The 27493-nt window shown below is 45.4% G+C and overlaps 1 protein-coding gene across 1 annotated transcript in view; it reads right to left on the reverse strand.

The window, feature by feature from the left end:
- CDKAL1 (CDK5 regulatory subunit associated protein 1 like 1) overlaps positions 1–27493 on the reverse strand; it is a 3349023-nt gene that overhangs the window by 574406 nt on the left and 2747124 nt on the right. The window contains exon 12 of the mRNA XM_069613575.1: positions 21044–21106. Within this exon, the coding sequence (XP_069469676.1) occupies positions 21044–21106 (63 nt within the window). The remainder of the gene's footprint in view (positions 1–21043; positions 21107–27493) is intronic.

Below are 27493 nucleotides of genomic sequence, written 5' to 3' on the forward strand. Positions count from 1 at the left end.
CTTCGAGCGGACTCCTGGAAGCAGAACCCAACAATCCCATGCACATTGGTGCAGAAGATGAGGACGAGCTGGAGGGCCCCTCGTGGACTGTGCGGAAGAGCCCCTGGGCCCCTTGGCTTGGGAGCCGGTAGCCTTAACGGCCTCAGGTCTGCAAGATCCAGAGTCCAAGGTCCCGTTTCCGGTGTCAGGTCCCATGAAGGAGTCCGCGAGCTGAGGTGCCCTGGTGAACAAAGGACCTACCTTTTCTTGACGCGGGGTCCTGGCAAAAATCCTTCAGATGACCTCGAGAAGAATGGAAGGCCTCTTTCCAGCAGGAAAGACACTTCTTCAAGGCTCGGTGACCAAGAGAGCAGAACGCAACACATTGCGTCCATGCAGCGGTCGGGCGCCAGGCACTCAAGACAGAGCGCATGGGGACCCGCAGTCGGGAATGACTGATCACAGGATGCGCATCTCGTGATGCCTCCTGCAGCCGACATGCGCAGGTAGAGACAAGGCACCGAAGGAAAGACATGGTAAAAAAACAAAAGAACGGGGAGCATGCGGAAAGTTGAAAAAGTTCCTGTGCCGAACTGCCAGGTCCAACACCGTCCATACAGATAAAGAGACTGAGGTGAGGCACCGCAGGGCAGGGCCCCCGCATGCTATGCTAAATTGAATGGGGTAACTCATTTTTCACTGCCAAAGGTTCCAGTATTGTCCCCATGTTGGGGACGCTTACAAGGATGGAGGAAAGTGGACGGGGCATATGAGTAAAGTAAGGGTGTACTGAACTTCGGCTTCAAGTAAGTATTTAGCCAAATTCCAGCAGAAAATATTCGGCTCTGACCAAATAGTTTCTTACTATTTGGCTCTTGACGAATACCTTGTTTTTCTCATTTGAACACAACAAGAACTCAGAAAGACAAATATAGACTACAGTTTGCAAAACTGAATAGAATTAGACCAGACACTGGGGGCGTATAGATGGGAGCGAACTGCCCACGGTCACATGTGGCATCCGGGGCGAGTGGAGACTCTCGCCACGGGCCTGGTGCGTTTTGGCGCTGTGGGAATGGGGGAGCGCACAAAGGAATCCATTGGAGGAGGGGACGACAGGGGGAGGGGAGCAGTGCATGTGCGTGCGCACCCGCCCTCTCTCAGAAAGGCAGCGGCCTTTGTACACCAGACAAATTGCTATGACACAGCTGTATACTATCTTATATTGTTATCTGCTCAGTAGGGAATGTTTTGTTACGGATTCTTAGACATAAAAGGTGCTCAGCTTTTATACTTAGGGTGCAACAATACAGGAAAATCTTTTCTTTTGGTGAATGTTTATATGCAATGTGCACTTTCTTCGGTTGTAAAAGACAAACTGAAAGAAATGTGCATATAATTAACTTTAGGATACATTCAGTTCCTGTCATACCACTTCCCATTGTGTAAGTCCTAGTCCCCCCTTTTCTTTTTTAAGGACTTGAGTCCGGAGTCAAAACTTAGCTGATATTTTATCATCAGGAATCATAAGGTGCATATGTCTGTATTGGCTAGAAGGAGTGGCGAGGATAAGTGAAAAGTGAGCTGCATTTATTCCTATGGGCCATGCCCATGGAGAAACAATGAATTTGCAATAGGTAGTGGAGACTAGCGGGGCTCAGTTATGTCAGGCAGAGTAATATGCCCCAGCCTAACTGGCCTCTCAGAGGACTTTTTGTTGGGTTATCTCTACAGTTCCAAAGTGGGCACATGTGTGACAGCGGTTATAGACAGGTGTGAGGACTCTGTACAAGACAGTCAGAGAGTTATGCTCTGTTGGTGGAATTTGTAGGATGTAGATTTGCAAGAGCCAGAGAATTCCTGGGATGGGCCAATTCAGGACAGAGGCTTAGAAACCAGCCTGGCTCAAAGTGGCAAATGTGGGCCGAACCGGCAAAATGAGCAGGTAAGACTTGAAACCAAAGAGACCATTGCTGACACTCTGCCGCCATACAATGCAAGCCCCCATTACTGGCATCCTGCCTCCCCAACAGCCCCACTAATGTTCTATTTGGGGCCTGCCACCCCCCCCAACATAAATCCCTGCATGGCCTCCCACCTCCCCAGGCCACGCAGAGAGACAACACCCTACACCTACTCGGAGCATCAGACAATAAAGGCATCCAGAGATAGAAAATAATTCAGCTTTAACAAGGAATAAAAAAATAAACTATCAGTAGTGATTAAATTGCATTTCTGTTCTGCAAAACATAGGACTACTCCTCTGAAATGTTTCCTTTAAAGCATTTCTAGTTTGTTTTAGCTAGTGGCAGTTGGGTCAACTCTGATATAAAGCAATTCTCTAATGAGAATGTGCATTTAGGACCATTATGTCTAGTTAATATATGAAAGGGATAAGGACATGTGCTTTGGCTCTCTTAAATGTTATGTTAAGCCTCTTCACACGCGTGTTTCTCAAAATTAGCATTTTGCTCTTTTGACAAACATATTAACAGCTGGTCTCAGTACTGCTAAGGTGACAAAGGAACAGACCAGGCTGAGACACAACACCTTTCCATCAGCATGAGTGATTGCAGACCATTGTTTACTCAGAAATGGGTGAAAGACATAATTGCTGTTTAATCACTTCTCGCAGTATTTTAATGAAGGGGCAAGAGGGAAACAGGCAGTGCTCGGGAGAAGGGGCCAGGTCAGACTAACCTTTTTTAAAGAAATGGGTGTAAACTCAACAGGGGAACTTTCAGCATGAACACAACTGGACGAGGGAGTGGAGACAGGACAATCTTGCAAAACTCACTCTCAAAGCCATCAGAGGGCTGCAGTTCAATATATGGGGCAGATTTCCTTGTACGTTTGCACACCTGTCTATGTTTTATATATATTGCTTTGTAGTAAAAAAGTGATGCTTGTGAAATTACCCTTTGAAGACCTACAAGCCACTCAGATTAATTCAGGATCGCAGCTGCTATCCAAGCAGCTTTCTTTATTGCCCAAAGAAATCAAAACAAAACGAAAACAGCACTACACAGGCAAAAATACAAAATGGGCAAAAGCAATGCAAATTTGGTGGAAAGCTGCAGCAAATATATTGGTTAGACTATTTTGATCAAGTATGAAGTAAATGTTAAAGTATATTTTAGTGCCGCTATCATTTGTTTAATTGTTTTGATGGCCATCAGAGTTACATAAACAAACTTCCCCTATGTATGATCCAGAATTGTTATTTTTTTTGTATGCATTGAGTAGTTAGATGGGATCTGCCAAATCAACTGTAATAAATGAACGAGGGCTTACCCATTCAGCACCAAACACCAACAGCCTCTCTGGGAGAGAGTCCTTTCCTTTGTTTGGCCAATGATTGGGTGCTGTGAAAAGTTGTGAGATGGAGTTCACTCATTTCAGATTTCCTCTTGACTTATGTCCTGCCATGAGCCGATATGAACCATTTTATATATTTCTATGTGAGCTGCAAAGAAGTTTCAAAACTCCACTGCAGTGACTTTGCAATTGGATAGAGAATGCAATGCGTCTGATCCACAAAGGCAGTTGAAATTGCAATATCCATGTTGTTCATTGCAACCTAGTCCTTTTGCCTTTGTGAAGCCTCCTAATTTGACTGGCACTGGTTTTGCATATGCAAACGCCTTCTGTACATTTGGTCCCTACATTTTGGATACATCTGCATTTTTTCTGGCTTTAATACTTTAAATAAAGATTCTGCATTGATTACAATGAAGAAAAATAAAAGTATATACTGCATTTAAAATGGTGCTTTTTAAAAAATAAATGTGTTTTTCAAGTTTGGAACATTATTTATTACATAAAGCAACTATTCGGCTTCGGCCGAATAGTTGACAAACTATTCGGCCGAACACCAAATATGCTATTCGGCCGAACGCTAAATATGCTATTCGGCCAAACACTAAATATGCTATTTGGCCGAACACTAAATATGCTATTTGGCCGAACACTAAATATGCTATTCGGCCGAACACTAAATATGCTATTCGGCACAGTTGTAAAGAGATTTTCTTATAACTATCTGAGCTATGTGATCTGGGAGGGAAGTGGTGGCAGAGGTGCCAACGGTCATGGCTCCTAGAGGTCCAAAACATGAACATGTAATAACCTTCCAGGTGGTATTGAAAGTACCTGCTTGATTACAAATCAATGGCCTCAGTGAGGGTCCTTGATAGATACCTCACACCATTCAACAGCTACAGTATAAATGACCATCAGTACTGGAGTTAGGGATACTCAATTTTGAAAGTGATCTGGGTGTCATCAGCATTGCTGAAACATGTTAGTCAGAAGGAATGTATCGGAGGTGTCATCAATACGTTAATGAGTAGAAGTGAGAGGGTTTCTAGGAATAAGTATTAAGTTGGAATGATTTTTTCAGTTGCATAGGAGGAAAGATGTGAGCCAAGCTAGTGCAGACCCTTAGATACTTAATCCTTATAGTCTGTTTTGGGGAATTTGATGGGTGGTGTGACCTGGCCACCACACCATCCATTTTGATGGTCATGGAGGGGATTTTGTCACAGCTTATTACACCGGTTTCCTGCTAAACATCCAAATTAGAGTTGGCCACCAGTGAGGAGGTCACGAAAGACCATAGCAATCCAGGAGTCCCTTCCAGGACCTTTGAAAGCTGTAGATGTGTAACCAGTGTAGTAGGTTGGAAGTAGGAATGGGACACATTAAGGACATTATACATTCTATTTAATAAAATCATATGAAAAGGCCTACCTTTCCCTATTGCCAAAGAGATCACCCTGCCCATCTAAAGAAATGCATCAACCATCAAGCTTGAAATGGGAAAGGACGCTTGGCTATCCAGGATAAACTGCAGCATTACTGCCATGGGAGCCTGCTCAGGTCCACAGAGGCAGTGTTATTAAGAATACCTAGTGACCGCAAAGAGTGAGTGGAAGGCAAAGCTTTTTCCATCGCTGGTCCTAAACTTTGGAATACTCTGCAGCGCACCATTGATTTTGAGCTTTTCAAACGTGGATTAAAATCGCACTTTTGTGTAACTGATGGATCTCTTTTGGATCCATGATGACTTTTGGTGATGACGCGCACTATAAATACATGATTGATTGAAGGGCGCTCGTCTGTCGCCAGGAGGTCCCAAAGTAAAAACGTTGTCGGTCTAAACCAAACTTTACCTGACCCTGCCACTAGTTTAACCAACTTAAATTCTGACAAAAGATTTTTTTTCTCTTTTGGGCTTCTCGTAGTTTCTGATAGTCTCTGTAAGTAAATGTCTCTCTCCTATACTTGAGTTTCTTTATACAATCGTCTTTGGTAAGCTTTGGAAACCTCCTACATGAGCTCTTGTAACACTTGCAACACTTCTGGGCTTGGTGTTCCCTATAAGGTTATGCTCCTTACAGCTTGTTTTGAGATCGTCTCTCATGCTCTTATTTTCACTTATGACCCTTATAAAGTCTCTCAACTCATCCTTGGTTACTTTGTATGGTACTTGATCCCCTTTTGGACTGTATCACTCCTGGGTTCACTCTTTATTACTCTTTCTTCTATTATCTGGTTCTCTTGATAGTCTTGTATCATATTCCTCAAAAGCCGTGATGGGGCTTTGTTTTATCCACTATTTATTGCTTTGTTCATATGACATTTCCCCTTCTTCCTGTGGTAATTTCTCGTGTCTCTCTTTATTCTCTTCTCTGGCTTATTTGTTACTGGCTTTATGAGCCTTCACATTGGCAATCAAACAACTTTATTCCTTGTATCTCGTCTTTATGACTGGGACAAGTTGCACTCTTCATTTGCTGTAGCCCGGGGGCTTCTCGCTTTTCCTGTTATGCCTGGTGCCTTCATCTGCTTTGGGGAACATTGCACGGTTCGGCTTGAGCTTGGGTGTACTTCTCCTTTGTCGGTTTTCCTGTTCTGGATTCTCAGCTGTGTCTTGTTCTTGGCTTCCCCTCGGGGTCCAGCCGTCTATGGAGTCTAGTGACGGGGAGCTTCTCGCCTTCCAAGCAGTGATGGTTTTGGCGTTGTTCAGCGGGCGTCTCGCCCACTACGAGGCATTCGTGGCCACCCCACCATCACTTCCTGCAGCTCCTGGATACTTCTCTCTTCTCGGCAGTGGTTTCCCTGTTGCCATTCTTGCTGGCCTCCCGGCGTCTCTATGTGGCGTTCCTAGCCGATTCGAAAGGCGCGGGCTACCCAGCTTTGTTCTGCTTCACCCCTCCAAGTCGCAATCCCATTAGGGGGTTTCCCCTGCGTACCATACTCTCGCCTCATCCTTCCTCCACTTGTCTCGGTTAAAAACAAAACTTGTCTTAAAAATACATTATATTTTCCTGATAGATTTACTTCAGCATTGCCTGCAGCCAAATAGAAACATGTTATATTCTTCTTCCCAGCAGGCAGTCCCATATATGCCAATATGTTGGGGAGTTTCTCATAGGAACGGGAGTCCTTGTTCCCTAAGGGGGAGTCCATACCACTAGGGAGGGTATCGCGGTGCGGGCTCACAGCCTCAAAAGGAGTGCCTCCCCCTTCAGGAGAAGGGAAGAATACCCTTGATTCGTCACACCAGCCTAAGGTGCATAAATAAGAAAGGAGGTACTAACCTGTGAATATTTTTGTGCCAGCAATGCCTCAAGCTATTTTGGCTGTAATGAGACGAATAACTTTCCACAATGTTTAGTGTGGGAACATAGAGGCCTAAGCGAGTTAGGAACTCAAAGAAGCATAGTGCTGGAGAAAATGTTTGGGGCCTAGACACTGGAGCAAGAGCTGATGAGGATCAGCCAGAAAGTGAAATGTGCACAGGAGGCTCATTGAGGCAGTCTAAAATGTCAGCGCCTGTGCTCTGTAAGCACACAGAATAATAACACGACACATTTTACAGTCATAAGTAGGCACAAGTATACATATAAGTACATCTTATTTCTTTTGCCATTTTGCGTTCATTGAAGATGACTAATTCCCTTATGCTAAAAAAGTATCACCACACCTGTGCCTCTTTCTCTATGCCAAAAAAACACAGTGTAGCAACACAAATGAATGTCAAGCACGCACACCTTGGGAGCACGGAGAAAACACTTTGCAAGCAGGCCAACTCCTGATAATTTATGAAAGGTCTAAATGAAAGATCAAAAGGGAATAATGTCGAGCAGCAGTCATATTCAAGACGGCCTTGCATGATGACTAATTTGTAAAGGAGTGTCTAGATCTTCACAAGCCGAGCCAACAGCATTTGAGGATACTTTGATTTGATGCCACAAAGGATATGAGCAGGGAGACAGCAGGAGCTACAAATGGCCAGGCTCCATTAGCAGGCCTAATAAAAGAGCCTCCGAGTTTCCTCTCGCAAGGAAGAGAGGCGGGGGAGGATCGGTGCAACTGATATTTCAGCCCTCTTGCCTTATCAGACATTTATTCGCCTCAGATAACGCTGAGATCTAACACGAAATTCACGTCGATGTTTTAGTTTTTATTCGAAGCACACTGATCCTCCAGATTGCAGCTGGCAATGCAGGCATCCTCAAGCCATACTGTACCACAATGTTGTGCTTGCTTTGCAACATGCAAAGAAAGCAAAACATGAAATCCAAAAGGAGTTTATGATTAAATGCGGGTCAAATATTGTGCCCAGTTGAGGCATCTTTTACAGGAAGGATACACATTAAAAGCGTGTAAAGGACGTAGATGTGCCCCCGCAGAGAAAAACAAATGTACATACCTAGATGCTGTGTGCTTATACTCAAAAGGCATACCGACTAAGCCAGCCACACATGGGAAATAATTCACCACCACAAAGGGACATAAAACCTCAGAGCACTACACATCCTCCAACCACTTTTCATATTGCATTACAGCACAAGGCGTCCTTGCATTATTGGCAGCGATATTTCATGCGCTCAAAGTAGAAACAGACCACAGACTATCCCAGGGTACTTCTGAATGGCACACAACACTAGAGCAAAGCTATCTTGCATGTTCCCTCTTCCCTCGCCCCCTTAGCCAAACAAAGTACCTTCAAGGGACAACTTCAATGGCAGTAGAGCACAATATAAAACCTAACATATTGTCAACCTCAAAGCAAAGCATGCGTTGGTCTAAAAAAACTCCTGTTTATGATATAAGAAACTGGAAGATGGAATGTCTTGCCCCATTGGGGGGATTGAATAATTTACACCCCTACCCACAGAAAGCCCCCCACTAAAAGAATGAACTTATTCTGCAAACATTAGGTGGTGCCTAGGGCAGAAACGAAGTCAGTTTCAGATCATGAAGCACAACATTAAGCATTCTTTACATCGGTTGCATAGCTGAGAAGAACAACAACAGTTCACTCGAATACAGCTGTCATCCAAATGGGAAAAAAGTCCATCATCTAGTGAGGATTCTCCCATGAAAAATAGTACATACTGGCCAGTCACTTCTACCAACTGCCCACATTCTCATGCATCCCACATCCCACCTAGGCAAAGTACATTACAGCCCTAGAGGAGATCTGTTATCCAGTGTGTTATCCTCACTCCATGGCCATGTAAAGTGGTCACAATTGTGTAGAGCACCTGAGCCGTTTTGGAGATCAGCTTACATGTGGCCCTGCAAGAATTGGAGAGGGAGTTGTCAGCAGGACCAGAGAGGGGAGCAGGTGCGATTTTTGAGGTATTGGTCTACGAATACCGGAAGTACTGGTGCATGATTCGAAGGGATTTGTGGCAATGACTCGTAGTTTCATTGACATGGGGAGAGCCCAAGATCAATCAAATGAAATTCATAGCGGCAACAACAGAATAGCCACTGGCCTGAAGGGCGTACAGGGGGTTGCAGGGGAGGGGAAGCAGTGAAAGGACTAAAGATGTGCTTATGGTGGGGTGACCAGATTTTTACTAAGAAAAAACGGGGCGGCCAACAACAAAAAAGGACTACCCCCTTCACAGCCCATCCACCAACCTTGCACCCCCCCTTCAAATCTCCACCACCCCTGCATCCAACAGTATTTCCAGCAGTGCTGTTGCATATAAATTGCCTGTTTTGACTGTGGATATAAGCATACCTAATAAAAAAGGAGCGTTAGCTCTGATGCATATTACAGGGCTTGCTGTCCATTTGTGGCACAATCACTTAATGCTGAGGGTAAGCCTGTAAGGATGGGGGTTCGAGCTTAACCTGCCATAGCAACATTTTCAGTGTAGTATAATGTTTATTTACTTTATGACTGTTTCAGACCCTCCCTTTCCCCAAAACCGGGACTGTCACACTCACGTTCCGCAAACCTGGGACAAGGTTTTTAAATAAAAAAAAAATACTCTCGGGTTGGTGGGACCAATTCCGGGATGGTCCCAGCAAAACCGTCTGGGTCACCCTAGCTTATTGGCTTTGCTCCATTAGGGTGGTATTTTGTCGGCAGATCATTGCTGTGTGCGAGGAATGACCGTGTGAGTAGTGAATGGTCATAGGAGATGGAGACAGGAGTCGGTTAGTGGTGAAGGAGAGGCCAGGGGAGGGGACAGAGATAGCAAGGCTTTCCGTTGTAGGAGTTTCAAGTACAGGGAGAACAGATTTGTAAAGCACATTGTTGCAGTGGAGCCAATCCTGCATAAATACCCAAATTAAAAATATGTCGAGCAACTTTCTGAAAAAGGAATATGGTCTTGTTCCCAAACATTAATGGCTTTTAAGCCTTTGTGTACGTTTCTAGCAAAACTCGGCCAGTGCTATGCACACCTAAGAGCTCATCTGACCACACTCCGACAAATGTAGCTACAAGAACAGTCCAAAAGTGAGCCTTTTAAGTGCTGCAAAAGATTACCCAATGAAGCATGTTTTGCTATAAAGGGGAATGAATAACAATCCTTTTATAGAAATAGTGAGAAATAGTGAACCGCTCTGGGATCTGTCGGGTGTTCGTTCTCTGGTTCCAAATGTTTCCCGGCTTGCTGCTAACAGGATTCATTTGAACTTTAATACAAGAGAAGATATGGCCTACTGCTTTGGCTGTTTGGCGGTTGACTAGAGAACAGGGTTCCAACTCCTGATTTACCACATGAACAATATTGTCTTATTTTGAGTAAATCTCCTTGTGCCAAGTTGCCATATCTGTCAACATTGTGAGTGCTTAGAAACCATCTGACCATCAGAACAGAGTCCAGAAAAACCTCTGAACCAGTTGTTGAGCTTGGAAACTCATATGTAGGGGCAATTTATTTGCCGGTCATGTGCTAAACAAAACATGTTCATTCATTCACGAAATGAAGTGCCACAGCCTCCTTTCTGTAAGTAAACATATGTAGATAAGCCTCTCACCCGTTACATAAAATTAGTCGCCAGACTTTCAACCTTTTCCAAATCCTCTTCATTTTTTTACTTCGATGGTACTAAATAATGTACATAATATTCTAAAGGTGGCCAGGTTATAGGTGGGTACAGTGTCAATAGGATTCCTCTAGCTGAAACGTTGGTTATGTACAATACAGGCTAGCTGACCCAGCAGCCCTATCGACTCATGTGCAGTTTATATCTCACTTCAAGATCCATTTTTAGCAAAACTTCGTTTTTACAGATGCCAAACCAAAAAATGAATGATAGTTATGCAATTGTAAGATCCTCATGTGTGGAAAACAGATATATGCAGTAATACAACATCTCATCTCTTACTGATGTAGCAACATTCAAAGTGATCCAGATTCCTTGGTTATATTGCTATGTCCTGCTCTTCAAATACTATCATGCTTAGGCCTGTAAGCACATTCGCCTCTCATTTATAAATATCCAACAAAGCAATGGCTTAGTGTGGCTCCTTGCTAGATACATAACTACAGAAGGCCATCAGTTATCAGCATCAGAGTTAGGGGTACCCACTTTTGCAAGTGATCTTGGTGTCATCAGCATTGCAGAAACATGTTAATCCGAAGGAACATATCAGAGGAGTCATTGTATACTTTGAAGAGTAGAAGAAAGAGGGTTTGAGCCGGAGGGACCCTCATTTAAGCTTGGTGGGTTTGGAGGAATAGTGATCAAGTTGGATTCATTTTGTTCAGTTGTAGTGGAGGAAAGCGATCCAAGTTGGTGCAGACCGTTGGACACCTAGTCTTTGTAGCCTGGTGTTTGGAATTTGATGGTTGACTGTATCAAAGGCAGCTGACAAGACGAGGAGTGGGAGAATACCTATTACACTGTTGTGTTCAAGTTTTAGGCCTAGTCCTACAGAGATCAGGGCGCTACCATGCACCAAAGGGGCTCCAAGTCCACCTCTGCATGCCAGAGTTTTAAGTGTTTCTAAATCTGCACTGCCACCCGCTAATCCACAAACTGCAGCACAATCATACTCATCCACTCATAGGGAATGGTAACCTTTTGTGCCCTCCATCCTGAAAAACTCCCAGAAATGAGGTAGCTAGTCAGAGGATAGATTACATAACATTTAACGAAGTATGTTTAACCGTATGCCTCTAATTTGAGTGACGATTGTATCTCTTATGGTTAATCATTTCACTGTGTAGCACTCCAGATTTGATAAATATAGTATTCAGCACCTAGTGCACTGAACTATTACCTGGAAAGAGCTAGAAACAGTGAATAAATGCAAAGGTAGGGAGGGGTTCCCAGGTTTGTAACCAACCCACGAACTACTCAAGTTGCACGCTCAAACACACTACATGCAAACCTATCAACCCACTCACACAGCTTTGCAATAACTCCTCACATTAGACTGCAAATAAATGAACTTGTCATCTCTGTAACTAAGTTACATACCATAGCCACGGCAAACACATCCCATCACCATGTGTACACAACCTTGTCACTCGACACAAATCAACAGACGCTCACCCACAAGCAGAGCTCAGGATACTCCCGCTCTGCATGCATCAACACAAGAGCAAAACAATCTTGCAATTTCCCTCTCTCCCAAATAACCCAAGGCATCCCTTCTCTTTCAGATACTGCACAGTGCCTGGAGACCATAGCAAATGGCAGTAGTGGAAGGTATACAGCCTAAAAGCATAACAATAAACATTCCTTTCAAACGAATTGTCTGCACAGGTCTGCACAGTTCATTCCCATGCATTTCCAAAAACATCACCAATAAAGAATAGACAAGAAGAGTAATATCTTGCAATCTACAAAGCAATTTGGAGCAAGGCTACTACAGGGGCTTCAAAAACACAATGGTAGTAGTGACTCAGTGAACAATCTCCTTGCTAGTGGAACACCTCCATGCTCCCAATGAGAGTAAGAATAACAATTGAAAAGCAACCAGATAGGCAATTCTAGTCCACACTGGAGAAATCCTACTGGTAGAAAGTAGAATTGAAACAGTAACTATTACTGAGCAGTGTGCCTGGTAAAACAGACACATTGAAAGACGCTACAGACTTCAGTTTTCATGTAATCCCACGTGGGTATTGAGAGGACTGTGAAGGATTTATCTGCCTAGGTACTGTCCAATTCCCCATTTATCTTGCTGCTGGCAAAGTGCTTAGGTCTGGAAATATGCGTTGCACAAAATGAAATTGTGTTTTGACAGGTTTTAATGCAATCTCACTCGGGTGCAGTCAGAAATCTGAAAACGAGTGAACCCTAATTTGCATACTCCTATTGTTTATTTTTTAAACGTACACTTGGGCTGCCTTGATGGGGGCATTACCTCACCCCCCCCACCAGTGTAAATTAAAGGGCTCCTGGCAATTCCCTGATCTCTCCCGGTGGAAGGATTAATACATCCCCCACCATACACACCCATGTTGGATTTGCACCTCTTTCCATCCTCGTATTTTAATTCCTCCTTCCAAATTTTGAGTTTTTACCAAAGGCCCTTTTTCTTTAAGGGAGTTTCTATTTATCTATTGTGAGAAACCTGAGGGTATTTTCACCCCTAAACCCCTGGATCCTCTTCTCGGGTGGCCAGGGAAAGGCCATCATTTTTGGATCCCAACCCTGGGGGAGGAGAGGGAGATTCACCTGGGTGGAGGGTCCTTAGAGTTTAAGAGTCTGGTACCCTCAGGTGAGAGATGGTATCCCCTTTGCCCTAATCTGACCAACCTAGACCTTCCCCCGTCCTTTATAGATTATTGCAAAACCTATCCCCTCGACTCCCCACATTTAACACTTGAAAGTACTGGAACGAGGAAGAGGAGACTAAGAGTAATGAACAGTACACCTTCATTTTACCACTTAGGTACTGAGACGAGGAAGATGCCGGTAAAGTATAGTGAGTCAGGCAAGTCCACTTAATTATGGTCAGGCAAGTCCAATTAGACATCCCAACCTGCAGCAAGTCCTGTGTAGGATAAACCAAGGGACCCTTTCCGTGAGGAGGCAGCCGTGGTGGGACCTGAAGTGTGACAAGGACGCCGGCCAACAAACCCAAGGTGTGGGAGTCTCTGTGACATAGCTTAAGAAGTTGGGAGATGCGAACAAGCAAACTAGAGCGAAAGGGTGCTGGCCGAGTCCACCCATAGCCAACAAGGTTGCCGGCGCATGCAGAAGTGGAATCGAAATGCGGAGGTCGGAGCGCCAGCCTGGGAAGCCTGAAAATGCAGCAAGAGCCGCCAGAGCAATATGCAGCTGACCAGTGAGTGTTGGGGAAAGACACTCAGAAACAGGGGTGCTCCGGGTGGGCTGCGTGCAACAAGCAAAGTGCTGTATAAATGAAAACTTCAAAGCACGATACTAACATATTGAATGTTGAACTGAATGGAAGTTTCCAAATGGTGCTACACTCTATATAATGAATACCGAATTGAATTAGCGATAAACTATACCTATTGAATACCAAACTGAATGGAAGCTGAAAACAACACTAAAACTACATATATTGAATACCGAAATTAATGAAAATTGTAAACAGTTAAACAATGCATATTAAACATTGAACTGAATGGAAGTTGAAAGACAATGCTATCCCAAGCAGATCAACTACCGAATTAATGGAAAACCTAAGAATTAAAATCAGATTAAATATTGAAAGGAAATATGAACTTTATGAACAAAGCAAATGGCTACTAAGGGCTAAACAGGAAAATGCCCATAAGAAAGCAATCTATAGTGAAGGAAACTAGTATGAAGGGTTGGAACCAAAGGTGGGGCATGACCAAGACCACTACCAAGTGAACGTTGTGAGTGAATGCAGTGCAGCAAGGCCAAAGACTGGCAAGAGGTGTGAGACATATTATGACAGAGCCAAGAGGCTAATCAGGAACAGCCAGACGAGTGAAAATATTGCACAAAGAGCCAAGAGGCCAATAAGGAACATGACCTTGTACGGTGTCCAGTCAATTGGTCGACAGCAAACTGGTCGACAGGACATTTGGTCGACACCATTTGGTCGAATGCCAAATGGTCGAATTTTTTTTTTTTTATATATATATATGTGTTTTGTGGGTTTTCGTGTGTCGAAAAAAAAAAATAGAAAGAAAAGGGGGTTGGGGGGGACCCCCCCAAAAAAAAAAAAAAAAAAAGTGTAAAAAAAAAAAAAAAAAAATTCGACCATTTGGCATTCGACCAAATGGTGTCGACCAATTGTCCTGTCGACCAGTTTGCTGTCGACCAATTGACTGGACACCGTACAAGGTCATGTTCCTTATTGGCCTCTTGGCTCTTTGTGCAATATTTTCACTCGTCTGGCTGTTCCTGATTAGCCTCTTGGCTCTGTCATAATATGTCTCACACCTCTTGCCAGTCTTTGGCCTTGCTGCACTGCATTCACTCACAACGTTCACTTGGTAGTGGTCTTGGTCATGCCCCACCTTTGGTTCCAACCCTTCATACTAGTTTCCTTCACTATAGATTGGAGGCAAATGCAGAGGGACCCGTGAGGGCCGAATAGCCAAAGGGGTCTTGGTTGCACGACCTGTGATGGTTTTACTGTGTTGTCTGATAACTGCACCTAGACCAATGGACCCTGCATTGTGAAGATAAAGACATGGTGGAACCAACCAAGATGAAGCGCTGCAAGTGAACTGGTCAGGCAAACCAGAAGGAGGGTCCAGTTGACCCAGGGTTTAAAAGGAACAAGTTACTTACCTGTAACTGTTGTTCTCCAGCATGGGTCTGGCATGGATTCACATGCTCATGAATATTCCCCGTCGTCAGGCTGGGAATCCTCGGTAAAGAAAAAATCAGTATCAGTTCGTTTCTGATCTGTCTTAGTAACCAATCACTGATCTCTGGGTCATACTGCCCACAGCCAATGACTGCCCTCTCCCTAAGCCCCGCCTCTGGCAGCCATCCTCAGATTTGGTAGCACGCCAAGTGGCAGTATGACCAAGTGAAGAGCCGCAGAAGGGTAGGTGGGAGGGTTCGCATGTGAATCCATGCCAGACCCATGCTGGAGAACAACAGTTACAGGTAAGTAACTTGTTCCTTCTCCAGCATGGGGTCTGGCATGGATTCACATGCTCATGAATAAAAGAATACATAGCAGTATAAACATGCACAACCACGGGAGGTGGCAACAGGCTCAACATTAAGCAATACAACAACTCAACATTAAGCATCTCTTACCTCCTCACAAGGCTCACCTTAAGCGAACAGGTTGCGCAGCACTGCTTGGCCGACCCTGGACTCCTCCCTGGAGTCCCGATCAACGCAGTAGAATCTTGTGAAGGTGTGCGTCGACCTCCACGTAGCAGCCCTGCAGATGTCCAGCAGGGGCACACCAGACAGGAACGCCATGGTAGCAGCGATCGCTCTGGTCGAATGGGCTCTCGGACGGCCGGGCAGCGGTCGGTTTGCCAACCGGTGACGATGCATGATGCAGCCGGAGAGCCATCTGGAAATGGAAGTCTTCGAGAGAGCCTTCCCTTGATTCACAGACCCAAAGTTCACGAATAGCTGTGACGTCTTCCGAAAACTCTTTGTGCGGTCCACGTAGAACTTCAGCGTTCTAGCTACATCCAGCGAGTGCAAAGTCCTCTCGGCCGGCGTCGAAGGCGACGGGAAGAAAACTGGTAACACCAAGGGCTCGTTGAGGTGGAAGTCCGACGGCACCTTGGGCATGAAGGAGGGGTGCGTCCTAAGCACTACCATTGTGTCATGAAAAGTCAAGTATGCAGGCTTGCAAGATAGGGCCTGAATCTCTCCCACTCGTCGTGCAGAGGTGATGGCCACGAGGAACACTGTCTTGCATGACAGGAACTTCAAGGGCGCCGAATGCATAGGCTCGAAAGGGGCTCCCATGAACCTGGTCAGCACCACATTAAGTTCCCACGCCGGGGCAGGAGCCTTCACCGGTGGGAATGATCGGAATAGTCCCTTCATAAATTCCTTTACCAGGCGATGAGACCACAAGGACGCCCGTCCCGTAGTCCTGGTATATCGGGAGATGGCAGCCAGATGTATTTTTATGGAGGCGTGAGCCAGTCCAGCTTTGGCCAGCGACAGTAAGTACGGCAGCACTTGAGAGGCCGTAATCCACAGAGGGTTAATCTTCTGTGCACGGCACCAGACAGAGAACCTCTTCCATTTATGACCGTAACACTTGAGAGTTGAGGACGCCCTGGCCTTTGCAAGAACCTCTCTGCAATCAGCCGGGATATCGTACCCCCCAAACTCTAGCGCTGCAGGAGCCAGGCCTGCAAGTTCAGCGACTGTGGGTCGTGGTGTAGAATGGCGCCTCATTCTCTGGAGAGAAGATCCGCGTCCGCCGGCAGCCTGACTGGCGGGGACGTTGACAAGTCCAGAAGGTCCGGGAACCAGGAAGGACGTGATTCTCCTTCCTGGCCACGGGAGGAATGCGAGGGCACTTATTTAGGAATTCCAGTGAGTGCCCGTTGGCCAGGGTGTCCAACAACCAACGATCAGTGGAGATGGACTCCCACACCCTGACGGACTTCGTCAGTCGGCCTCCCACTGGGGTGCTTCGGTGGGTGCCCGACCACCCGGCCGGGTCAGTCTTGCTTGGAAGCGTCCTTGCCTCCTTGGCGACGACGGCGGGAACCCCCTTGCTTGCCGCGACCTCTGTAGGTTATTAATTAAATAATACTTGTTAGCTGAACTCATTTCCATCAAAAGTAGACTTTATAACAATTACCCCAGTTGCCCGCAATTAACACATTTTGTAATTGCAGCACAGGTTGAGAAGGTTAGGCAAGGCTGCATTATTCAGATTAGGAAGGCCTCAAGAATTTCAATGCAGCACGATCCAGGGCCTTGCTCTGAGAGGAGCCACAGATCAAAATCCATTCTCATGTAGGAGTGCCTATAGCCCCTTACTACTTTTCAGTCTATAATATCTGTCCACTCGGCCTAGGGAATACACAAAATAGTGTGTGCTCTCCCATTCCCTTAGGCATTGCTTAAGCACACTTAGATAGTGCAGGAAGGCCTCAAAACATTTGCTAAAGCTGCCAAACAGCCTCTACATACAGAGTGCTGTCCTTAATGTGGATGTCTCATTTGACTGATTGAGCCTGCGTGCGTTATTGTACAAACCAACCTCCAATTTAGTTCTCATATGCTGCATTTCAGTTTATTTACCAATTCACTATATACAAAAATGACACTCATTCGCTCTTCTCCACCCGAGGCCAATCCGGTATGGAAGATCCTCAATCAAAATCTCCATTAACACTCATTCTGCACACAGCTAGTTGCTGGCTCCGACACCACCACCATCGCATTTGTCTTTGCCAGAACCGGTTAGTAGCAGGAATTAGTCCAAAAGGATTACCTGGTTAGTAGCTCTTAGGGCTTTCATAAACTCTTGAGCATAGCTCAGGATCATCACGCATCCACAACTTGACTTATCGTAATGCCACCACAATAGGAACTTCTTGCATAAAAGTTATGATGGCCAATAAGGGAAGCTCTCATCCTTTCTTTGATTAGGTTTTCTTCTAATCAAAACTCTAAAAAGTATACATTCATCATACTAATCATGATCAGTCATACTCATGTTTCATTTCCCTACATGTTGTGAGTTAAGTCAATATGTTTTTGTCCCTCTGGCTATTCTCACACTTCCCCTTTCCCGCTCTCCTTGACCCCATTTCCTTTTCACCCCACAGACCATGGGCGGGGTCACAAGTCGCCTGTACCTGGGAGACTCTGCACTTTAAGACAACTATTTTGGTGATCTGTGCAGTATAAAAGACAAAACGTAACAAGCAAAAATTATGGGAGCCCCTCTAATGAGAATGAACAGCCAAATAACCTACACTCTTGGATGATTCCCACTCAGGACAGAGTACAATCATACTTTACCTCACTGTACCCTTCAAATAAGAGAAATAACAATTTGTATATCAGTCTAGTTCTGCTCAGAAAGACAGACCAGCAGCAAAACGTTAGGCTATTCTCTGAACAAGCACTCTGAACAAGCAACCCCAGACACATATTCCTGCCTTATTGGGCATCAGTGCGTTAAAGTGGTCTCTCTTTAGGCACACTGACCCAAGTTGCCCAAGAAGAGCAGCATGATAAAACGTGGTTGTAGAACCCCCTGAGTGGCAACCACCCATAAAACAGGTTATTCGGCTTTGTTTGGTTCCCAGTAGATGGGTCGCAATTTTTTTTAACTTGATTTTTAACCCTAAACTACTAAAAGGTAATCCAGACGTGGACGCCTTATTTACTGTGCACAGCTTCACCTCACTGACGATGCCCAACAAGGCAGGAACGCATGTCTGGGGTTGCTGCTAGTACTCTTGCTTAGGTGAGAATGGACTCGTGTTTTGGTGCTGGGCTGCCCTTGCGGTTGGGACCAGACCGTTATGCCAAAAAATACTTCTCCTATGGTAAATTACAGTGGGTACAATCTGGTTGAAGACCATTCTGAGTGTGAGCCATCCCACAGAACGGTTGATTGGATGCGTTCGTTCTCAGTAACAGGGCTCCCACATATTTGCAAAATAACATCAAAACATAACTTAATTACAAGGCCAAAGGCAGTTTGGAAACAGTCAGTTTATGGAATCCTGAGAAGCTGTGCTGCAGCCCAACAACTCAACAAGACTACTTTTGTTGACACTATCCGAAATGGCTGCATCTCAGACTTCTTAAGATCAAGGGATGATGGGTGTACAAAGAAAATACATGATTCAGGATGGACAGGTCCTATGTAATACATATGACAACATGAAGAACCATGCCCTCCTTTGACAGCCAAATGGGTAATACAATTTTCTTTGTGTTAACCTCCTCACCTCCATCGCCCTCACACTCATACATTTCAGTCATTGTAATATTTGCAAAGAAAGGTTAGATACAATAAGACTGGACTGCTTCAGTTAAACACACCTATGTGTGCTGCTGCAAAACTAAATGTCCCTGCTAAAGAAAACCTTTGGGAACAAAACTCGAAGTTAAAATCAAGCAAACAATTCCAATTTAACAACTGCATACCAAAATTAAACCAATTCCTCAAATGGGACGGATCATGTAAAGAAGGGGCAAACAATGTACAGGTGCATCAAGTGAATTATTTGTAAAATAAGTCCATCATAGCAGGGTCTGTTACTTATGCTAATGGTTGTTAATTGTGGATATATGGACCGCAATTCGAGAATTTTAGGCACACACAACTAAAATCTCTACACTTGGCACTTTTTGCTTCTGAAAACAGCACTTGGGCAGAAATGTTGAACGAGTAACATCTAAACAGAGAATGACCATTGACCTCCAGTGGTCGCACGCATTCCATCTGCTTTCCTTCCGATGATCGAGTCTTTCACACAATTCTCATACCCAATAAGTCAATGACCTGATCAAACCCAGGATTTTTCTAAAAATCGTATCCACTAACTGATAGGATTGCACGAGTGTGCTTAATGTGCCTTGTCTGATACTGAAAACGCTCCCAACTCATAACTCAGACAAAGGACAAAATGTTCCACATCTGTTGCATGCATACCCCCCTTCCCCGAGTGAGCCCTTTCCTTTCTTCTTACATTAGAGCTCAGACTATTTGCATTACCTGCATTTCCTTTCAAAATCCACACAAACTCTTTGCTATACGCATAGCTTGCCTTCTCACTTCTTGTCCCCGCCCCTGGAGTACATTCCAGCCTCTTACTAGCTCCAATCGCAGAAAACACAGGCAAATAATCTGATCCATTTGGTATGGGCAAGGATGCAGCTATACTGCAATTATGCACATTCAGCCCAACACAATAGTTGACTAATGCGAACTGTGTTCCATGAGTCCAATGGCAGCTCGAAAACAGTCATGCAGGTAAATGCTCCCAAATGTCTGTTCCGGGTAGCCACAGTTCTAACACTGTTGTTCCGTGAGCAACAACACACTGAAGAGCAACAACACACCGAAGAGCAACAACACACCGAAGATGAATAGAGTATCCCTGGGGGTGTGGACACCATAACTTCATGGTGAACCTCAGGATGGACGTGTTGGTGCTCATGCCTAAGGCAGCCAGTTGAAACCGACTGATAAGCTGTGGGGCGAGCCTGTTAGCCTGGGTCAGTGTTGGAAGTTAATTTCCAAGAGTCCATAACATGAACATTGCTTCTAGGCACCCACAAGGGTACAGTGGTAGAGGAAGAAGGAAGGGAGAGGCAAGGGGTGTCAGGGAGGGTTTGACCATTCACAGCGTTGCTACATTTGAGATCTATTTGTTCCATGGAAAAAGGAAACTACAACCTCACACGATGCTTGACCCAGAAGCAAATAAATATGCCCCAGTGATAACATTTCACTTACCCAGAAGTAAGCATTACATTAATCCTGGTAGTGCTGACTATTGACCCTGCAGCCATCCGATCAGTGCCCTAATCATCTTATCAGAACATCACGAATTAAGAATACTTCATGTTAAGTGGCCGTCATCTTAATCGGCACCCTACATATTCCCATGCATTAATCACCATTGATTTAAAACACAATACTGAATATATAGGAATTGCTGTGCTCTTATTGTGTCAAGTGTTATGCACAACCACAAACAACTTTGGTCAGAACTGAAAGTGTCCTGCGTTTGTAGCTACAAAGTCCCTGCATTCTTTGAAATAAATTCTGTTCTTCTCTCTTATCATTATTATTATTTGAGTGCTGCAATGATACATTTTATATTCAGTGTAAAGTTAATGCACATATTAATATGGTGCAATGTCTTACCTTGTGGTTGTAAGGGTTGTAGGAATGAAAGAGTTGAGATAACTCCTTTGTTCTCTGCTTTTTCTGAAGAACACAAAACAAAATGGGGTAATCCACATTAAAGAGATCAGAAACAAAAGGCAGGCATTACAGAAAATAGGCAACGCCGAGGCTCACATCATGGGCCTTGGGCCAATGTGGAAACATGAACATTGTTTTAAGCATAAAGTCTTAACCAGAGTGGAGTACAATAAACACGAAACTCAAATGTTTGTGGCTTTTATGTACACTAATGATATTTGATCTTAGCTAACCACAGGGAACTATTAATCATTATTTGCAAAACAATGCAATGGAAAATCCGAGCGCTGAAAAATCAACTCTTTGCACAAATGTAACGAGCAGAGCAAACATTTTAAGGTTGAACCCCGTGTGGGCCTATCTGCCTTGAGTGCCTGTTCGTGCAGTGGAGATCACACCTGCCCTGCGTGGATACAAGAGCACCAAGGCGATCAATCCTTACCCAGTCAGTTCCAAAGATCAAGCGTGAAGCGTGGCATTCTCCAAGAGGACGCATGAAGCGTTTTAGGAATACTAAGGCAATGTAACATTTTCTATTTTGAAAAAGAAAAAAAAAACGTGCTAGTCAATGTAAGCCCACTGGGTAACAATCCTGGAAGAAGGCCTGCCATGTGCCCATTTCCCCAACATACGCCATACTCCGCTCCCTTAGGGATCCCTAGAAAAGACGGTTACATCACACCACCTATGCATGCTATGATTTCCCTAGGGAACCTGCTAGAACTATGCCACACAGGATTACGTACTCTGTTGGCAATAGTGGTGGAAATGGAAAAATGGAAAAAAATTGGTGGGGGATCCCACAAGGGCCGGGTTGGGGGCAGAGTTTGTGGGGGCCAGAGCCTGAAGAGCCAGGATGTGGGGGGGGGGGGCAGCTGGTAGTTGACCTCCGATCAAAGGAAATGTCCAAAATATTATCAAGCACTGCTATTTCTTTCATGCTGCTCCTTTTCCAAACTATATATCAATTCCGCTTTAAACCACTTCCATGGCACTGGTGATGAGTTACTAGACTATGCAGATAATAGTTTTGACCAGTGTTGCTGAGTAAATATTCTCTAAAATGCACACTTTGCTTCTTATTTTATTAAAAAAAAGTTCCCCTTGGGTACTATCCAAACAGCGATTTCTGTTCGCCATAAGCAACGTTTTCTTTTACCACACCCGGCACAGCTCCTGCAGCTCCCCTCTGAAAGCAGTTGGGTGGCTGCATCGTGTGTGTGATGTTAATAGGGGTATTTATGTATGCAATATTGCATAAATAAATACATAATCCTGATCCATAACTAAATAAACCGGTCGTGGCTGAAGACTGGAACTTCCTCTTGTGACCTCTTGCATGTGGTCATCAGAGGTAATTAGATTGCTCGCAGGCACTTTTTTTTTTTTAACCTTCTGCCCAGCACAGAGCAGTGGTTTGGGGTGGCTGACTCTGGCCAGATCCCGAGATCCGGCTACACATCTGGTGCTGGATCTTGGATGACCAGCGCTGGTTGGCAAAGAGCATAGCATTCCCTTCTGTGAGCCTCTGAATTGCACAGAAAGAATAACCAGGCACAGACTGAGTTTGAGTTATCACAACTTCACAGTATTTGGATCAGCGGTTTCAGTGTTAAACACCAGTCTAAAGTTGCAATAACCAGGGGTGCCGAGTACTCCGGGGCCAGGCCCCCCCAATGAAAGACCATTTGAATTGCGTGAAAGTCCCCCCCCATATGTTACAATGGAACTATTTTTTTTGTTGCCACCAGAAAAAGTCTACGCTACTAGCCGTAACTGTACTACTGCCAAATAATGTGTCAATACCAAACAACACCTCCATAGCGATTGGCACTTCTATACAACACCTAGGTAATAGTGGCTGATTGCTGCCACAATTTCCCTGCTTGTGTGTGGGATGATTACTACAACAAAAAAATCCACGCTGGCAAAGCTAACAGTTTTGGCAATTGCGTAGGTAGGGGACAGGCATCACCAAAAGGACTTAACTATAATTGGCATGTTAACAGGCACAGTGATTTATCATCATCTCGTTTCCATTCCAAAAAAATATTTATTTCTATACTTTATTTTAACTCCATGGTGTCACATTTACACAGTTAGCAGAGGTTTTCAGTAACATTTCGGACCCTAAAGTGAAGGAAAAAAAAGCATGTTTTACAAAATATGTTGCACTTTCAAGTGGATTATGGGTAGGAACCCAGCAGTATCAATTCAAGTCACATGTGTAAGGACGTTTCTTTTTCTAATATATATTTTTCTGCCTGCTGGACTTTCACAGACTCAAACCTGCAGGAACTTGACTTGGAAAAGGCCCAAGTACTATGCCAACCCTGCCAGACGTTCGTGGAAGGACCTGGCTTAAGACGGCGTGTCGGGGTGCTCCTCCTCATCGGTGTCCACCTACGGATCTGGTTGGTCCGGCACCGGAGGGGGGGTGCCAGGAGCCGAGTGCTGAGGTGCGGAGACCGGAGCCGGAGGCTGCAGCGGATGTTGGTACGGAACTGCCTGCATAATCGGTTGGGGGGCCGGAGCGAGCTGCTGAGGCTAACAGGGACCGGAGGAGCCTGTATTGGGGCATGCAGCGCCAGGGCCACTGGAGGGAGCAGGTCCCCGATGGCGTCCCTCAGGATGACCCCCCAACTGTGGATATTTCATGAGCCCGAGGAACTTTTCAAAGAACCTGCTCTCACAGGCTGGATTGGTGGTAGGCGATATTGACGGGGTAGCGGGAGGCTGCTGGAGCTGTTGGTTGCCCTGCCCATATGGACGCAGCGGGAACCTGCCTTGCGTGAAGGAAGGGTAAGCTGTAGGCCACATTCTTGTTTGACACCAGTCCCACCTCGAAACACGGTCCTTCACCTGCCTTCCCTGGAGGGCATCAGCCGGAGGTCTTGATTTTCTGGTGCGATGGCCATTTTGTCGAGCTGCCTTCCATGTGCCAAAGTCGTGTTGCTCGGCTCGCTGCGCCCTGCCCTGTCCAGGACTCATGTGGATCATGCGGCCTACCCCGTTTCTCAGGCCGCGGAATGGTAGGCGTTTCGCCCCTCGGTGGATCTGCCGGTAGAACTGGGCAAAGGCGCCCCTTCGGACCTAATGCCGGTACTAGGGTGTAGCCCCTCAGGTGAAGACCAAGTAAAAGAACCTTGCAGTCCCTCAGCACCATCACCGGGAGGATCTACTGTTTCCATCGGCCTGTCAGCTGGTAGCTGATACAGCCTCGGTACTTGTGCTTGTACCAGGACCTGGGCGGTCCCTCAAACGCGGTGAGTCCTTGGGAAGGAGTCTGCCTTGCATGGTGCACAGGAAAAGAGCAGCCCAAACTTGGGCTTGGTTCGATGATAGACTAGGTCTTTTAGGTCCTCTGGAGGTGATCTGTGGATTCACCTGGCTAGTCTGTGCTCCAGAGACCTCAAGGAAAGCGCGTTGCACGTGGTACAAGCTTGCCAGCCGTGGTCAGGACCAAGGCACCGTAGGCAGAGGGCATGGGGGTCTGTAGTCGGAAAGAGCCCGTCGCAGGATGGACACCTGCTGAACCCTGTAGATGTCGACATGCGCCAGGAGGAGCATGATGCCTGAGGACCGAGTACCTGAATGATAAAAACACAAAAAAAGACAGAAGTAGTATCCGTGCGTAGAACTACATGGCCGAAGCCAAACCGAGGAGCGCTGGTGAATTGGGCCCATTCCCATCGACATGGAAAAGGGACTGAGGTGTGGCGCCAGAGAGCGGAGTCAGGGCAGCGCATGCTCGCAGGGCTGCACCCCCGTGCACCTGTAAATTTAAAGGGGAAGAAGATTTTTTCGGGTGAAAAAGGTGCCTGAGAACAGAGTACCTGAATGATAAAAAGACAAAAAAAGACAGAGAAGTAGTATCCGTGCGTAGAACTACATGGCCGAAGCCAAACCCAGGAGCGCTGGTGAATTGGGCCCATTCCCATCGACATGGAAAAGGGACTGAGGTGTGGCGCAAGAGAGCGGAGTCAGGGCAGCGCATGCTCGCAGGGCTGCACCCCCGTGCACCTGTAAATTTAAAGGGGAAGAAGATTTTTTCGGGTGAAAAAGGTTCCGTCTCCCGTCCCTTGGAAGGGACGCCCTTGCAGTATGGAGGAAAGAGGACGGGAAGTAAGAGTATTGTATTTTTGCTGTGTTGCAACTAACCAACGATCCACAACCTTGAGGAGATACGCCTGCAATTCCGTCCACATTACCAAAATTGGACAAGGAAGTTTATAATTTGCTTGTGTTTCTAATCTATTCGGATTCCTTCTCGTGTATTAGAGGTGTGAGGCTGATTGATGGTTTAGAAACCGATATTCATCCCTGGACCACTGGTGCCCCGGAAGTTGATTTGTCCAAGTGAGGTGCATCAATTTATAAATCCAGGCTTCTTTTTTAAAATTACACATGAATAGTGGCAATACATTTCATCTTAGCACTTTTTTCCATAGCATTTAAGAGGTAGTATTGTATTAAATGTTTTGGGGAAAAAAAATAATTTTCCTCTTGAATTCCATCCCATCACGTAGAATTATGTGCACTCTCAGTAAAAGCAATACTGGAAATTGACAAAATGTATTGGGTGAACTGTCTCGCCCCTTCTTCATGGACGGGGAGGAGGGTGGGTTTGTGCGTGTTGTTGACGGGGTGGATCCCCTGAGGGGTGGAGCTAGGTGTTGGAAAATGTGGGTGTGTTGAATATAGGTTGCTGGATGCTTTGCATAAAAACCAAGTGTATTTTGGGAGCATAAGAATGACCACCAATTTATCAAACATGTCTGTAATAGTAATTCAAACGTGCATTCCTTCTGAGCATTTAATGCACACTTCGTATTGTGCTCATTTCATCTGTCAAATGAGTCACCATGACAATAAAATGTGTGCAAAGCATAAGACCTAAATACAGCTTTGGACCGCCCACGCCTCCTATAATTGAGAAGAAGACCGTTTCATGGTTTGATGAGCAAAGGATGATTTTCAGATGCAGTTTGTGATGTCACATATCGCCGCTCCTGCAAATGCAGAATATTCAGGAGATTCATGCTGGTGGCGGGCATAGAGCTTCCTCATCTTGGGCATTTTTGGCACAGGGTCTGCATCGAACGGCGCTCTGGCAAGACAACGTTTGCTGGTGCATCAGCTGCATCTTGTTCCGGGCCAATACCTTCCGTGAGTAAAAGAGAAGTAATCATCTGTCCCGGGAGGATGGCTCAGCGGCAGCGTGCGCGTTTTGGAAGCAAGACGACACGAAGCAACAACAGGTTCGATCCCCGGGTCCGCGCTTAGAAAACTCTGGGTGTTTAAGCGCGTTATAAATACGTAAATACGTAACTAAGACAAAAAAAACACACTTACGCAACTAAGAAAAACAAACAATTCCTGTACTTAACGAAGACAAAAAAAACACAATTACGCAACTAAGAAAAACAAACAATTCCTGTAACAGCGCCTCGATGCCTGCGGGCTGTGTGAGCGCTTTATAAATGTAAAATAAAAAAATAACAAAATCTAGAAATGGAATCATCAAAATCACATGATCACCTAGGTAGTGCGAGAAACCTGAGGGTGTTCTCCCAAGTAGACCCCGGGAAACCCTTGTTCATGTGGCCAGGGGAGGGCTGGCGCTCTCAGATTTCAACCCTGGGGGTGGACGAGCGGGGGTGGATCACCTGGGTAGGGGAGCCCGGGGTTATGCTTGAGGAAATGCCCCAGGTGAGACGCGGTGCTACATCGCGGAAGATGGAGAGGAGGACTAAGTCCCTGAGATTTTCTTTGGGTATTCTACATCCTTTCCACCCGGAAAATCTCCCATTATAAAACCCAACCACCCCTGCACCTCTGGTAAACCAACTAGGAGCACAGATCCCATTAGACTTACCACATCTCCCAGAATCCCTGCATTTCCATTTTCTACCTGAATACTCCCAACCCTCTTTCTTGTAGTCCCTCTTATTTCCCATGATCCTAATCTACTCAAAGAAAACACTACCGTTCCCACAATCCCCCCTGTGCATTTTATGAAAATTCCAGTCATTCCCCGTTGCTTCACAAACCCTACCAAACTTACACTTCTGAAATCACCTATCCCCCTAGGACGAAAGCTAAAATGCTGTACAATACCTATTCCTCTCTATGCCCGTAGGATACTCAAACACTCTTACTCCCCACCTTTCCGACACGAACACCTTAGCAAACACAGAAAGACAATGCACTTATTCTCAAACTTTTTACCTGACATGTCCCAACCTAAGGATCAGGCAAAGTCAGGCAATTGATCCGAATCACAGACGCCGGACGGCCCTTTCATTTCCCCAAAGGGATTAAAAGGTCGAGCACAAGACAAGCAAGGAAGACTGCACAACGTGAGAGCTAACTCAGTACGGCAGTTCA

The sequence above is a fragment of the Ambystoma mexicanum genome, chromosome 5p, assembly GCF_040938575.1.
Source record: "Ambystoma mexicanum isolate Mex_15411 chromosome 5p, UKY_AmexF1_1, whole genome shotgun sequence".
NCBI lineage: Eukaryota > Metazoa > Chordata > Amphibia > Caudata > Ambystomatidae > Ambystoma > Ambystoma mexicanum.